At 36.6% G+C, this 13,946-nt stretch overlaps 1 protein-coding gene across 1 annotated transcript in view; it reads left to right on the top strand.

The window, feature by feature from the left end:
* LOC128663433 (kelch-like protein 10) overlaps window positions 1–13,946 on the top strand; it is a 65,162-nt gene that overhangs the window by 45,855 nt on the left and 5,361 nt on the right. Inside the window, exon 3 of the mRNA XM_053717756.1 lies at window positions 11,708–12,325. Within this exon, the coding sequence (XP_053573731.1) occupies window positions 11,708–12,325 (618 nt within the window). The remainder of the gene's footprint in view (window positions 1–11,707; window positions 12,326–13,946) is intronic.

Genomic DNA, 13,946 nt, shown 5'->3' with positions numbered 1-13,946 from the left:
TATTAGATAACTCTCTACCAAGCAGAACCATAACCAATTGTTTTTACTACACTGTTCAAACCAATTTAGACTGTATACCCCTTGAGAGTAGGGTTACTACCCACCAAATATTTTTAACGTTCAGGTCAATGCAGATAATGAAGAATAGATTTAGTAATAAATGCCATGTCCTGGTGAAACTGCATCAAAGTGTATGGAGAACTGTAAGAAAAATGCTAATGTAAAATTACCTTTAGTTTCTGAAGTATGCTGCATAAGTATTGATGTAAATATATACTAATAAACATGGCTAGGATCTTTTTTCAAGGAAAAGCAGCAACCCTACCAGGAAGAAGTATCTTCAACTCTTTCTGTATCAGTATATTAATTTATATTCTTTCTTGCCATCTGAATTCATGTTTTGATTTGAATGCCTCTAAAGGAGGCATTCAATACATTATGGGCCAGATTACAAGTAGCGCCTAATGTTAGCACGGGACACAATAAGCAATATCGCGACCATGCTATCTAGCACGGTTATTACAAGTTTAAAGTAAATGGTTGTGCTTGAAAGATCAGCACGACTTTAAACCTAGCGTAAACTGTAAGGGTTAAACAAAAATGTTCACAAAACATATTCAAATAAACTATTACACTCATACATACACTTAATAATCATATAAATATTATTAAAAATGTTTTATGTATGTATTTATGTGTGCACATATATATTTTTATATATATATATATATATATATATATATATATGAATATGAGTGTGTCTACATATGTGTGTGTGTATACACATAAATGCTCATATATAGACATACACACACACTTTTGAGCCCTTTTCAATTAAATATCTTGAAACATGCAATATCTTTTTTTATTAATTTTTATTGTGTTTTTAGGTATAAAAACTTTACATTTCAATGTTCTTCACTTAGAAGAATATCTATCTATCATTATCTATTAAAAAATAAAAAGAACATTTTCTTCTATGTGAAGAACATTGGAATGCAAAGTTTTAATACCTACCTTCGGGTTTTGCGCTGTTGGTCTACTGCAGTGTCAGTGCACAAGATAAAAGTATTTTTTTTTTTATTGTTTTTAAGTAGTGCACCCAATTAGAAGTCTATGGGGACATGATGTTAGAGCGGTATCTGAAGTCCTGAAGTTAGCACGCTAACTTTTTACTATTAACTTGGAAAACGTGCGCATACGCGTCTGCGTTAATAACTTTGAGTGCAGCAAGGGCTAGATTACAAGTGGAGCAGTATTTTGCTATAGCGAAAGCTCTGCTAGAATAAGGATTTTTGCACTGGTATTACAAGTTGAAAGTAAACAGTTTTTTCTCTAGTGGTAACCCAAATCACACAAAAATGCGAAATTCGAAAGTCGTGATAGAGTTTATGCATTCTCCCATAAAAGTCAATGGAGAAAGTTGTGCAACTGAATTAACGCGGTCGTTATATTTTGTTACCGTGCGTCAGCTTTTGCTTACACGCAAACTTTTTACTTTCAACTTGTAATACGTGCACTTCCCAAGTGCGCAAAAAGCTTTCACCTAGTGAACCTTACACTCGAGCGAAAGGGCTAAATAGCTGCGCCACTTGTAATCTGGCCCAATTATTTGTGCATAGAATCATGGGAAATTTTCAATCCCTTACACTAATATCTTCAGCAATAAGAAACAAATGTATTACCTTTGCACCCTATATAATTGCCCAACCTATTGATCTTCTTCCACTAATCTGTTTAAAGCATTAATTTTATTCACTGTCAAGAATAGGTATCTCCCTCTGATAAATGAATCAACAGAGAAATGTGTATGGCTATGATTGTCTCTAAACTGAATCTTTAAAAGGCCTAAAAAAAAGAAAGAAAAGAGAAAAATGTATCTCTGAATATACTTTTTACTTCTGGTATACAGGCAGATCCTATAAAAGAATTGGCCTATTCCTAAAAATAGATTTTTTTAAGGGGTTAAAGTGAGGGGATGTGGGGTGTTAGAAAAAAATGGCACTTTGCTTTGAGGTCTATGGGGACTATGTGTTCACTGTAAATATATATGTATATGCTTATATACATGTATATTTATGTGTTAATGTGTGTATATATACACATATAAACACATAAATATATATGTATATAGTCATATACGTATATATTTTAAATTTCTACCAATCAATGTGTGACTTACCCCCTTTGCTGCGCTAGGTTCTCTGCCTTTGCTCTGTACCAATCCGTTTACAATACCTAGGTTTCAAAATGGCGCTTTAAACACAAAGTTATTGGTTTAAGTATTTTGAACATGCAGTGCTGAAAATAGTGGGCAGGATAACGTGACATCATCGGCGAATAAAATATATAACTTTTAGAACGTTATGAAACTTCGTTTTGGAGAAAATATGTCAGTAGGTTTTAATTAATGTTTATTAAAGGGACAGTATACTGTAAAATAGTTTTTCCCTTAATGTGTTTATAATTGCTTTTTTTACCAACTGCAGAGTAAAAAATGTATGAAAATTAGCTTTTTAAGGTTTATTTCTGTATATTAAAGCTCTGATTTTGTGTTTTGAAGCCACAGCCTAATAAAATAGGTTGAGCTTGTAGGTATGATCAGATCTCATTACTGTATCACATTGTGTACTTATACCTGCTTCTTTATCTTATATCTGTCCTTAAAACAATCACCAATACTTTGAGAGAACAATGGAAAATCAACATTTTATTACCTTATCTCTGCTTTAACACACTGGAAGTGTAATTTCTTCTGCTGGCTGTGTTTACAAAGCTTATCTATAGCTGGTACGCGCGGCCACAAACTTTCAGAATAGGTGGGGATACCACATGCTAAATTAACAATTTCAAATGCCAATATAAGGGTAAAGGAGCTACTTGTAAACAATTTAATATACTCCAGCAGGTAAAGTGGATCATTGGGAACAAATTAAAGGGGAGAACATTTTTGAGTAAACTGTCCCTTTAACTTTAATATGTTAGTTGTTTATCTTAAAAATTATAACAGAAAGTAATCCTGTAAATTTAATTTGAAAATATTTAGAGATGTGGTATGGGTTCTTTGGTGGGGGAATTTACATGTAACTTCTGCGTAATCATGTTAAAAACAATAACATTGTCTATAACATATAACTATTGTTTCTTAGTCTTTATTTGCACCATTATAGAATGCGAGCTCAATCTGATTGGCTGATTGGATCAGCCAATCGGATTGAACTTGATTCTGATTGGCTGATTCCATCAGCCAATCAGAATATTCCTACCTTAATTCCGATTGGCTGATAGAATCCTATCAGCCAATCGGAATTCGAGGGACGCCATCTTGGATGACGTCATTTAAAGGAACCGTCATTCGTTGTTCAGTCGTCGGCCAGGATGGATGTTCCGCGTCGGAGGTCTTCAGGATGCTGCCGCTCCGCTCCGGATGGATGACGATAGAAGATGCCTCTTGGATGAAGACTTCAATCGGATGGAAGACCTCTTCTGCCCCGCTTGGATGAAGACTTCTACCGGATGGAGGACCTCTTCTTGCTCCGCTTGGATGAAGAATTTGGCTCGGCTGGGTGAAGACGACTCAAGGTAGGGAGATCTTCAGGGGCTTAGTGTTAGGTTTATTTAAGGGGGGTTTGGGTTAGATTAGGGGTATGTGGGTGGTGGGTTGTAATGTTGGGGGGGGGGTATTGTATGTTTTTTTTTACAGGCAAAAGAGCTGAACTTCTTGGGGCATGCCCCGCAAAGGGCCCTGTTCAGGGCTGGTAAGGTAAAAGAGCTTTGAACTTTAGTAATTTAGAATAGGGTAGGGCATTTTTTTATTTTATTAGGGGGCTTAGAGTAGGTATAATTAGTTTAAAATTGTTGTAATATATTTCTAATGTTTGTAAATATTTTTTTATTTTTTGTAACTTAGTTCTTTTTTATTTTTTGTACTTTAGTTAGTTTATTTCATTGTATTTATTTGTAGGAATTGTATTTAATTTATTTATTGATAGTGTAGTGTTAGGTTTAATTGTAGATAATTATAGGTATTTTATTTAATTAATTTATTGATAGTGTAGTGTTAGGTTTAATTGTAACTTAGGTTAGGATTTATTTTACAGGTAAATTTGTAATTATTTTAACTATTTTAGCTATTAAATAGTTCATAACTATTTAATAGCTATTGTACCTGGTTAAAATAAATACAAAGTTACCTGTAAAATAAATATAAATCCTAAAATAGCTATAATATAATTATAATTTATATTGTAGCTATATTAGGATTTATTTTACAGGTAAGTATTTAGCTTTAAATAGGAATAATTTATTTAATAAGAGTTAATTAATTTCGTTAAAATTATATTTAATTTATGGGGTGTTAGTGTTAGGGTTAGACTTAGCTTTAGGGGTTAATACATTTATTAGAATAGCGGCGAGATTAGGTCGGCAGATTAGGGGTTAATAATTGAAGTTAGGTGTCGGCGATGTTAGGGAGGGCAGATTAGGGGTTAATACTATTTATTATAGGGTTAGTGAGGCGGATTAGGGGTTAATATCTTTATAATAATAGCGGTGCGGTCCGCTCGGCAGATTAGGGGTTAATAAGTGTAGGCAGGTGGAGGCGACGTTGTGGGTGGCAGATTAGGGGTTAATAAATATAATATAGGGGTCGGCGGTGTTAGGGGCAGCAGATTAGGGGTACATAGGGATAATGTAAGTAGCAGCGGTTTACGGAGCGGCAGATTAGGGGTTAATAATAATATGCAGGGGTCAGCGATAGCGGGGGCGGCAGATTAGAGTTTAATAAGTGTAAGGCTAGGGGTGTTTAGACTCGGGGTACATGTTAGAGTGTTAGGTGCAGACGTAGGAAGTGTTTCCCCATAGGAAACACTGTAGCTGCGTTAGGAGCTGAACGCGGCTTTTTTGCAGGTGTTAGGTTTTTTTTCAGCTCAAACAGCCCCATTGTTTCCTATGGGGGAATCGTGCACGAGCACGTTTTTGAGGCTGGCCGCGTCCGTAAGCAACTCTGGTATCGAGAGTTGCAGTGGCGTTAAATATGCTCTACGCTCCTTTTTTGGAGCCTAACGCAGCCATTCTGTGGACTCTCAATACCAGAGTTATTTTAAAGGTGCGGCCAGAAAAAAGCCAGCGTTAGATACGCGGGTCTTTACCGACAAAACTCTAAATCTAGCCGTTAGTATTTCAATGTTCTATATTCGTTATTCCAAATACACCAAGAGGAATAAAGGTTGTTTACTTTTTTATTTTTTAAAGAATACTTCCCTAATTATGTTCAAATCCATATTACAAGTGGCTCGCTGTTTAAATTGCTGCAAATTTGTTTGTGCTAACTCACAGTAATTTACTCTCCCCAATTTTCTATGTGCGGTGTTGAGTGCCAATGTCAGCTCGTATTACAAGTTGAAAGTAATTATGATCACTCGAACGCAATCGCATTTAACGCTCAAACTTTTTATGGCACAACCCCCATCACAAAATAGCTCACTACACTATTAACCCCTAAGCCACCACAACTCCATTGCAAAATTCCCCACTACACTATTAAACCCTAAACTACCACAACCCCCACATCAAAATACCCACTAACATTTAAAGTCCCTAACCAGCTAACCCCCCTAACATAACGCCCCCTACTGCAAAATACCCTCTAACATCTAAACCCCCTAACTAGCTAACCCTCCTAACACCCCCTAAGTTACCCAAAAAAACAAACAAACTAACCTTACTTGAAAATAAAAAAAAAACTAACATTACATGAAAAAGCGACCATTACAGAATATAAAAAAACTACCATTACAGAAAAAAACAAACAAATTACCAAACAGTTATGCCTATTCTAAAACTAAAGCCCCACCCCAAAATAAAAAAATAACACTAAACTAAGCTTTAGCAATGACCCTTAAAAAAGCTTTTTGTAGGGCTTTGCCCTAAAGTGATTTAACTATTTTTCAATCAAATAAATACTAACCATTTCTACAATTAACCCCTACACCCCATAAAAGGCTATCTAAAAAAAACTACTTTAAAAATTGCCCTGAAAAGGGCGTTTGTTTGGCCATTACCCTTAGAAGGGCATTTAGCTCTTTCGCTGCCCAAAAAACAAATAAGCTCTATTCTAAAAAAATAAAAATAATAATCCTATCACTGAACCCCAAATATTGTAATTATGAATGCTGAATCCGGCTCCTACGTGGTGGCGGCAGTGGTCCATCTTCATCCCAGCGGCGGTGGTCCATCTTCATCCTGGCAGCGGTCTTCTATCTTCATCCTAGCGGTGGTCTTCTATCTGTATCCATTTTCTTCTCTTCAGATCTTCCGTCCCCCACATATTCTTCATGCGGTCACCAGCTGCACACTGATTTTTGAATATGAGGTACCCCCTTCATATAGGGGTACCCTTGCATTCCTATTGGCTGATTTTCATTTCCAAATTCAAAGCAGCCAACAGAATGAAAGCTTTTTCTATTGAGTGATTTAAATTTGAAATTGAAAATCAGCCAATAGGAATGCAAGAGTAACCCTATATATAGGGGTACCTAGCATTCAAGATTCAGTGTGAACACATGAAGAGGACGTCAGAGACGAAAGATCCAAATATAAGAAGATGGATGATGATAGAAGACTGCTGCCGGGATGAAGATGGACCACCGCTGGGGTAAAGATGGGGTGCAGCCGCCATATAGGACCCCTGAGTACAATCTTTGGGGTTTAGTGATAGTATTTTATTGGTGATTTTTTTTTTTTTCAAGAATGTTTTTTTTCGTTTTCTTTATTTATTTTTGTCAGCAAAAGAGCTTAATGCCCTTCTAAGGGAAATGCCTAACTGAATGCCTTTTTGAGGGCAATTTTTAGAGTAGGTTTTTTTGGGTGGGGTTGGGGGGTATTTGTAGAATAGGTTAGTATTTATTTAATTGAAAAAGAGCTAAATCACTTTAGGGCAATGCAGGGGCGCATATCTGCCTAGGCTAACAAGACACGGGTCTATATTGGCAGTTTGAAAGGGGCAGCATTTTTTGCAGCCTCTGAAGGAGCAGTAGCTGATTTAACTTTCTAGTAACACAACTACTAGAGAGTTAATTCATCTGCCGCTTCATCTGAGGTTGGTTTAAGCATCATTTATTTCATGGACTGGGGTCGTTTGTCCAAGCCCCACCCAGCACAGGAGCAGTCACAGCAAGTATTTCCCTAGTATCTCCTATCCCTGTGTCCCACCTCTGCTCCCTGAAGTTCTTACTGGGGCTTGCTCGAGTGGAGCACATTGTTAAAGTGATGGTAAACTCTCTCCTTTTCAAAATCAGATCTGGAATGTAAGCACTATTTTAGATGGAGTTTTATTCATCATGTGCAATGAAGATGCGCTATAACTTAGTTATTAATATAGATATGAAATTCAAATACCCCACGTTACACCACCCACTTCAAAAGTCAATTTTCCTGTCAGCTAAATGATTGAATTACTCTCCAATCAATGCTCTAGCTACAACAAAAGTGCCATATGGGGAGATCGCTGATTGGACAACAATTCAATCTGTTAGCTCACAGAAAATTTTACTTTTGAAGTGGGCGGAGGAGCAGGCAGTATTTGAATTTCATATCTATATTAAAAAGCATGTTATACTGCATCTTCATTACAGCTAATGAATTAAACTTCATCTAAAATAGCGCTTACATTCCAGATCTGATTTTAAAAAGAGGAGAGTTTACCATCACTTTAAGACCAGACATTTCAAGCTGCACTAAGTGACTTCTGCCTTTGAAGCTGTTTTGTGGGGCAGACACACATCCTTACTAGAATGCAGACCCCTCCACCACGGGTCAATAGGAATTTTCTGGCCTGCTTTACTGAATCCCCTCTCCTCAGTCCCAGTGCGGTGCACTTCGTCAAATATGATCACCCCCTTCCCTGTACCGGAGCGTTGTGCTGACAGCCTCCGCTTGCGCAAGCACACTGCAGGCAGTGGACATTACAAGCAGAGCAATATAACAGGGAATGAAGGTAAAAGGGACAGGGGCTGCCTTAACCTCTTAAAGTTCCTGCAGCTAACAGAAAGTCTCAGAATTTTAACCCCATTGCTCCTGCTAGCCGCTTTCTTATAATTTCATTTAACTGTGGTTATAAGCTGAGTGTTTTAGTGTTGAGACAATTTCTTGTTTCAACCAGACTTTTGTTTGCCCATCCCTGTTGAAACAAATAAATATAACATATATTAAAGGAATACATATATAATATTATATATACACATCTCCTTGAGTAGTTTTTTTTTCCCTGTCTATAAGTGTGTGTGTATATATATATATATATATATATTAGGTATATATATATATATATATATATATATATATATACATACACACATATACACACACACTGTATATATATATATATATATATATATATATATATATATATATAAAATATAAAACAAAATCATCAATGTTGGAGGAAAGCTATAACTCTGCTACTGTGTACACCGTGCTGTGCTGTACTATGGGGAGAAGAAATACACCAGAACTATTTACTGTTTGTACCGTGAAAAAATAAAAAAAATATGGAAAAAAGGCCTAAAACCTGAGGTGGTGGGGGCAGCAGAATTTTGAGTGCCTAGGGCAGCACAAAACCTAAATATGCCACTGGGCCAATGCTCTACATAAAGCCCTTTAGTATTTATTTAATTTGAGGTGGGGATTTTTTAAGTGGGACTTTAGCTTTAGAATAGGCATAACTGTTTTTTTATTTTTGGTAATTTGTTTTTTTTCCTCCGCTGTGTCCTTTGAGGTGTTTAGTTACAGGCTTTTGATAATTTGGATCAGAGATATCTAAGAGAATCTCTCTTATCCTAACCTTTACTGGTCTAATTGTTTTACTTGCGTACTGGATTGAACAATGTAGGCAAGTTTTTAGATAGATTACATGATCTGTATCACAATTTTGTCTATACTTGATCTTATAGTCCTTGCATGTTGTTGAGGACTCAATTTCTTTCCTATTTTATTTTTTAATGTTTTGCAAGGTCTTTCGCCACATTTTAAAAAAACTTTTCTATATAGCATCTCCCAATTTTTGTTGGGGTACTTGTATTCTCATTTATTATTCCAAACATTGTAGCTGTCTTATTTACTTAAAGGGACAGTCTAGGCCAAAATAAACTTTCATGATTCAGATACAGCATGTAATTTTAAACAATTTTCCAATTTACTTTTATCACCAATTTTGCTTTGTACTCTTGGTATTCTTAGTTGAAAGCTTAACCTAAGAGATTCATATGCTAATTTCTTAGACCTTGAAGGCCACCTCTTTTCAGAATGCATTTTAACATTTTTTTACCACTAGAGGGTGTTAGTTCATGTATTTCATATAGATAACACTGTGCTCGTGCACGTGAAGTTATCTGGGAGCAGGCACTGATTGGCTAAACTGCAAGTCTGTCAAAAGAACTGAAATAAAGGGGCAGTTTGCAGAGGCTTAGATACAAGATAATCACAGAGGTTAAAAGTATATTAATATAACTGCGTTGGTTATGCAAAACTGGGGAATGGGTAATAAAGAGATTATCTATCTTTTAAAACAATAACAATTCTGGTGTAGACTGTCCCTTTAAGCTTAGATTAGAAGTGGACCAGTATTTTGTGCAAGCTTTCTAGCATACATTGTGCTTGAGTGACATTTTTACTGCACGTATATTGTGAGTTCCTGTGCATTGGTATTACAAGTTGAAAGTAAAGTTTTCTAGCTTAAGTACTGAAAGTAAACCATTATATGCAGTTATCAAAAAATCCTTATACCAATGCAAATCTCGCTTGAGAACTGAAATTAAACCATGAGTTTAGTTATCAAAAACATTCTTATACGAATGCAAATCAGTAAGTTATTAAAAAATCCAGGTGCCATGTTAGAGCTGAAGACTGTGTCAGCCTCGCTAACCCCTTCTCTCTCCTCTGCCTCTACAATTGGAATCGCGCTAGTCCTTAATTGCATGGCTGACACAGTCTTCGACTCTAATAGCACGCCTGGACATAGCGCATCTGTGTATAACTGGTCCGGAGATAGCGGGTGGCAGTTACCCAGTTGCCCTGAATGAGGAGCCCGGCCTTGGACTTAGCAGTCCTGGAGAAGTTAGTGTGGCTACCCTGCGACCACTCAGGTAAGTATAGTGTTGGCAGCATCAATACTAATATACAGTGTGAAATTACACTAGCAATTTACATGTGTGAAATTAACCTTTTCACTTCCAAAAGAATAGTAATAGCTTTAAATGAATTATTCATATGTTTCAGCTGGGGCATTAATGGTATACATTAAATGTGTTTAGGATGTATAATGCATATGCATTATACTGTGAAATTGCTTATTATACATCTTTTTCTAACTTCTTTTATTGTAAAAAATGTGGTTTTTAATTTGGCATGGTCTTGATGTCCAAACAAGATTAACAGTACAGAACATTAGTATCTTGCATAAAAAAATATCCACAGCTTTTCCCTTTTACAATAGTGGGCTTTAAAACATTTATCACAATGTTAAAAAGTGTTTGGAAAAAGGCGCCATTTCTAACACTTACCAAATAAGCCCCTTCAAACTGTAAGTTATCACTGTACAAGGGTTAACCATGAACTTGCAATACAAGTATAAGATTACACTTTGGCCCCTATCTATGAAAGTCTGGCGGACTGATCCGACAGTGCGGATCAGGTCCGCCAGACCTCGCTGAATACGGCGAGCAATACGCTTGCCGTATTCAGCATTGCAACGCCGCCCCCTGCTGACTCGTGGCCAATCGGCCGCCAGCAGGGGGTGTCAATCAACCCGATCACTCAGAGCAGGCAGACAGGTTATGGAGCAGCAGTCTTTGAGACCGCTGCTTCATAACTGCTGTTTCTGGTGAGCCTGCAGGCTCGCCAGAAACACGGGGCATCAAGCTCCATACAGAGCTTGATAAATATGCCCCTTTGTGTTCATCCTAGAGGGTTACTGCAAGCTTGTAATCACATTTGCACTTCTCACAGTAACAATTGAACTCCATTTGTAATCTAGGCATTACTGCTCCATTTACTCTTTTTTAATTTGTTAGAGTGCCTTTTGGCACCACATGCAGCATTGCAGTATTTTCCTCTAATGCTATATAAAATAACAAAAGTGTCTATATGGACCCGATATTCAAAGCATTGACAGACCGTTGGGAAACTGCTTTGATGGCCTCATCGTCATTGTAGCCCGTTCTGTCGAAATATTCAAAGAAAAGGGTTGTGTCCGAGCAATGCTGGCGAGCAACGATGTCTCTCCCATAGAAGTCAATGGGAGTGTGACGTCACCGCCCACATCGCTGCAGCTGAGGGGGCCCTATTTGAAATGTGCCTACACGGCGCAGAAAGTTCGCTCATTGAAACTAAAATTAGTTTCAGTGAAGGCACACTTCAAATATTGTCATGTGTACCCTAGTTTAATTACACCTACACTATCTAGCTCAGGCAAAAAAATTCACCTAACATAAAGGTGTTCTGCCTGATGTATTAGTCATATTTGTACCCGTATTATTATATTTCACAGAATTCATATTAAATAAATAAATAATTATTTAGTTTGCTCATCACCTGTGGATGTGAAACCCCTTATGGTGTAACTTTTTATATGGTTTAAATGGGGTTTAGTGGACCAATTCCAATTTGTCTACCATTACATTCATTTAATTATTATCATTCTCTCTTGCAGATTCGCTTGGGATTGATGGAGGCAGATTACTTCATGAACAATGTCAAAACTAATGATTACGTAAAGAACAGCGAGGAATGCAAACCTATAATCATCGGTGCACTTCAAACTATATATGATCTCAACATGCATGGCCCATCCACCTCGGACCTCTCAAACCTCTTCTCCAGGCCACGTCTCCCTTTTGCCATCTTGTTTGCTATTGGAGGCTGGAGTGGTGGTAGTCCAACCAATGCTATTGAAGCGTATGATATCAAAGCTAATTGCTGGGTAAATGTTACAGGCGAAGACGAGAGTCCAAGAGCATATCATGGTGCTGTATACCTAAACAGCTTTGTTTATGTCATTGGTGGGTTTGATAGCTTGGACTACTTCAACAGCATGAAACGATTTGACCCAGTCGAGAAAACATGGCATCAGTTGTCCCCTATGCATTCTCGGAGGTGTTATGTTAGTGTAACTATTCTGAATAATTTAATCTATGCTATGGGAGGGTTTGATGGTTATGTACGACTCAGCTCAGCAGAACATTATGAACCAGAGGCCAACCAGTGGACATTGATAGCACCCATGCATGAGCAGAGAAGTGATGCCAGTGCAACCACGTTCAATGGAAAAGTAAGATTCTCTCAAATTTATTAATATTTCTGCCATCATCCCTCCTTCATTCATCCACACATTTTGAATTACATTTGCCTCATTTACATATTCCTCACACCTAAACTCTGTTAGAGACTAATTGAACAGTGATTCACCCTTTATATGAGCCCCAGTACAATTGTGACTAGCCCCTTCTGATTACTGGCCACATTATTAGCTAATTCTTGTGTGGTAATTAACTCCTTCTGCCCAGCTTAAAAGTTGAGCATAAAGATATTAGCGCTATGGTGCACTAACATCGCTAGAGCGCAATCCATAGCGATTCTATTTTAACTCTCATATTAGAAGTTTAGAGTAAAATATTAGCACTAAAGTTGAAAAATCATTTTAAACAATTTTAATATTTAATAATGTATTTTGCTGTGTTTTTACTGTAAATATTTTACAGTAAAAACATTCCAATGTTCTTCATTTAGGAGAAAATGTTATTTATATTTTTAAATTTTTCGTTTCTAGAAATATCTGTGTTTATATATGTATTATTTCTATTGGCCCTCCAGATCTGTATTTATTTCTTACTCCCAGTTCAGTCCAATCCAGAGCAAAAAGCACTAATTTAGAGGCACATAGCACAGGCAAAATGACTTATACACTTTTTTTTAATTAACATTTTAAACCCTATCTCATTGATTGATCCGCTATTTTTGCCATTGATTTACATTTTCTGAGCTTTCTCAATAATAATTTATCTGACTATGTGGTGATCCCAATCTATCTTTTGATAATTATTAGCATGTTCACACTCACAGATGAGCCTTTCATTTTATGTTATTTTATGTTGAAGTCGTGTTTTTATTTAAAGGAGACTGTCTACTCCAAAATGTTATTGTTAAAAAAGATAGATAACATCTTTACTACCCATTCACCAGCTTTGCACAACCCGCTTTGTTATATAAGTATATTTTATAACCTCTAAATGTCTCCCTGTTTATAAGCCCCTGTAGGCTGCCTTTATCTTATTAATGAGACAGCACTAATTGGCTATATGAAACTCTGTAAATAGCACTGAGATAAGGGGGCAGTCTGCAGAGGCTTAGCTACAAGGTAATCACAGAGGTAAAAGTATATTAATATAAACATGTTGGTTATGGAAAACTGGGTAATGGGTAATAAAGGGAATATCTATCTTTTTAAACAAAACATTTTAGAGTAGACTGTCACTACAGTTTATCGGCAACATTTTTTCAGCTTGTTTAAAAATAGCCCTATCCAAAACATGTGCCAGTCCTGTTTGGCTGATCATAATTACAACTCTTGAAACTCAACAACATATTTACAAGCCCATTTTGAAAAAAAAAAAACATCCTTTAGCAGATCACAGTTAAATTAATACAGTGGGGATTTAGAATGTTGATGTTGATAACACTTGTTAAACCTTTGCCAGAAAATGCTTCAACTTTAAGGTTAAACCCAACATTACTTTAAAGTGAAGGTAAACTTTAATGAATGAAAGTCCGTTTTCTAAAAATACTATTAAAAACAGGGGCACTTTCATTCATCAAAGTTTAGAAAGCAGCCTTTTTGATTAAAAACTTACCTTTGTTTTTTTTCACAGCCAGAGCAGCTTTCCCCGCCCGGA

Source organism: Bombina bombina, chromosome 1 (assembly GCF_027579735.1).
Source record: "Bombina bombina isolate aBomBom1 chromosome 1, aBomBom1.pri, whole genome shotgun sequence".
Lineage (NCBI taxonomy): Eukaryota > Metazoa > Chordata > Amphibia > Anura > Bombinatoridae > Bombina > Bombina bombina.
This window is presented reverse-complemented; position numbering and strand designations above follow the sequence as displayed.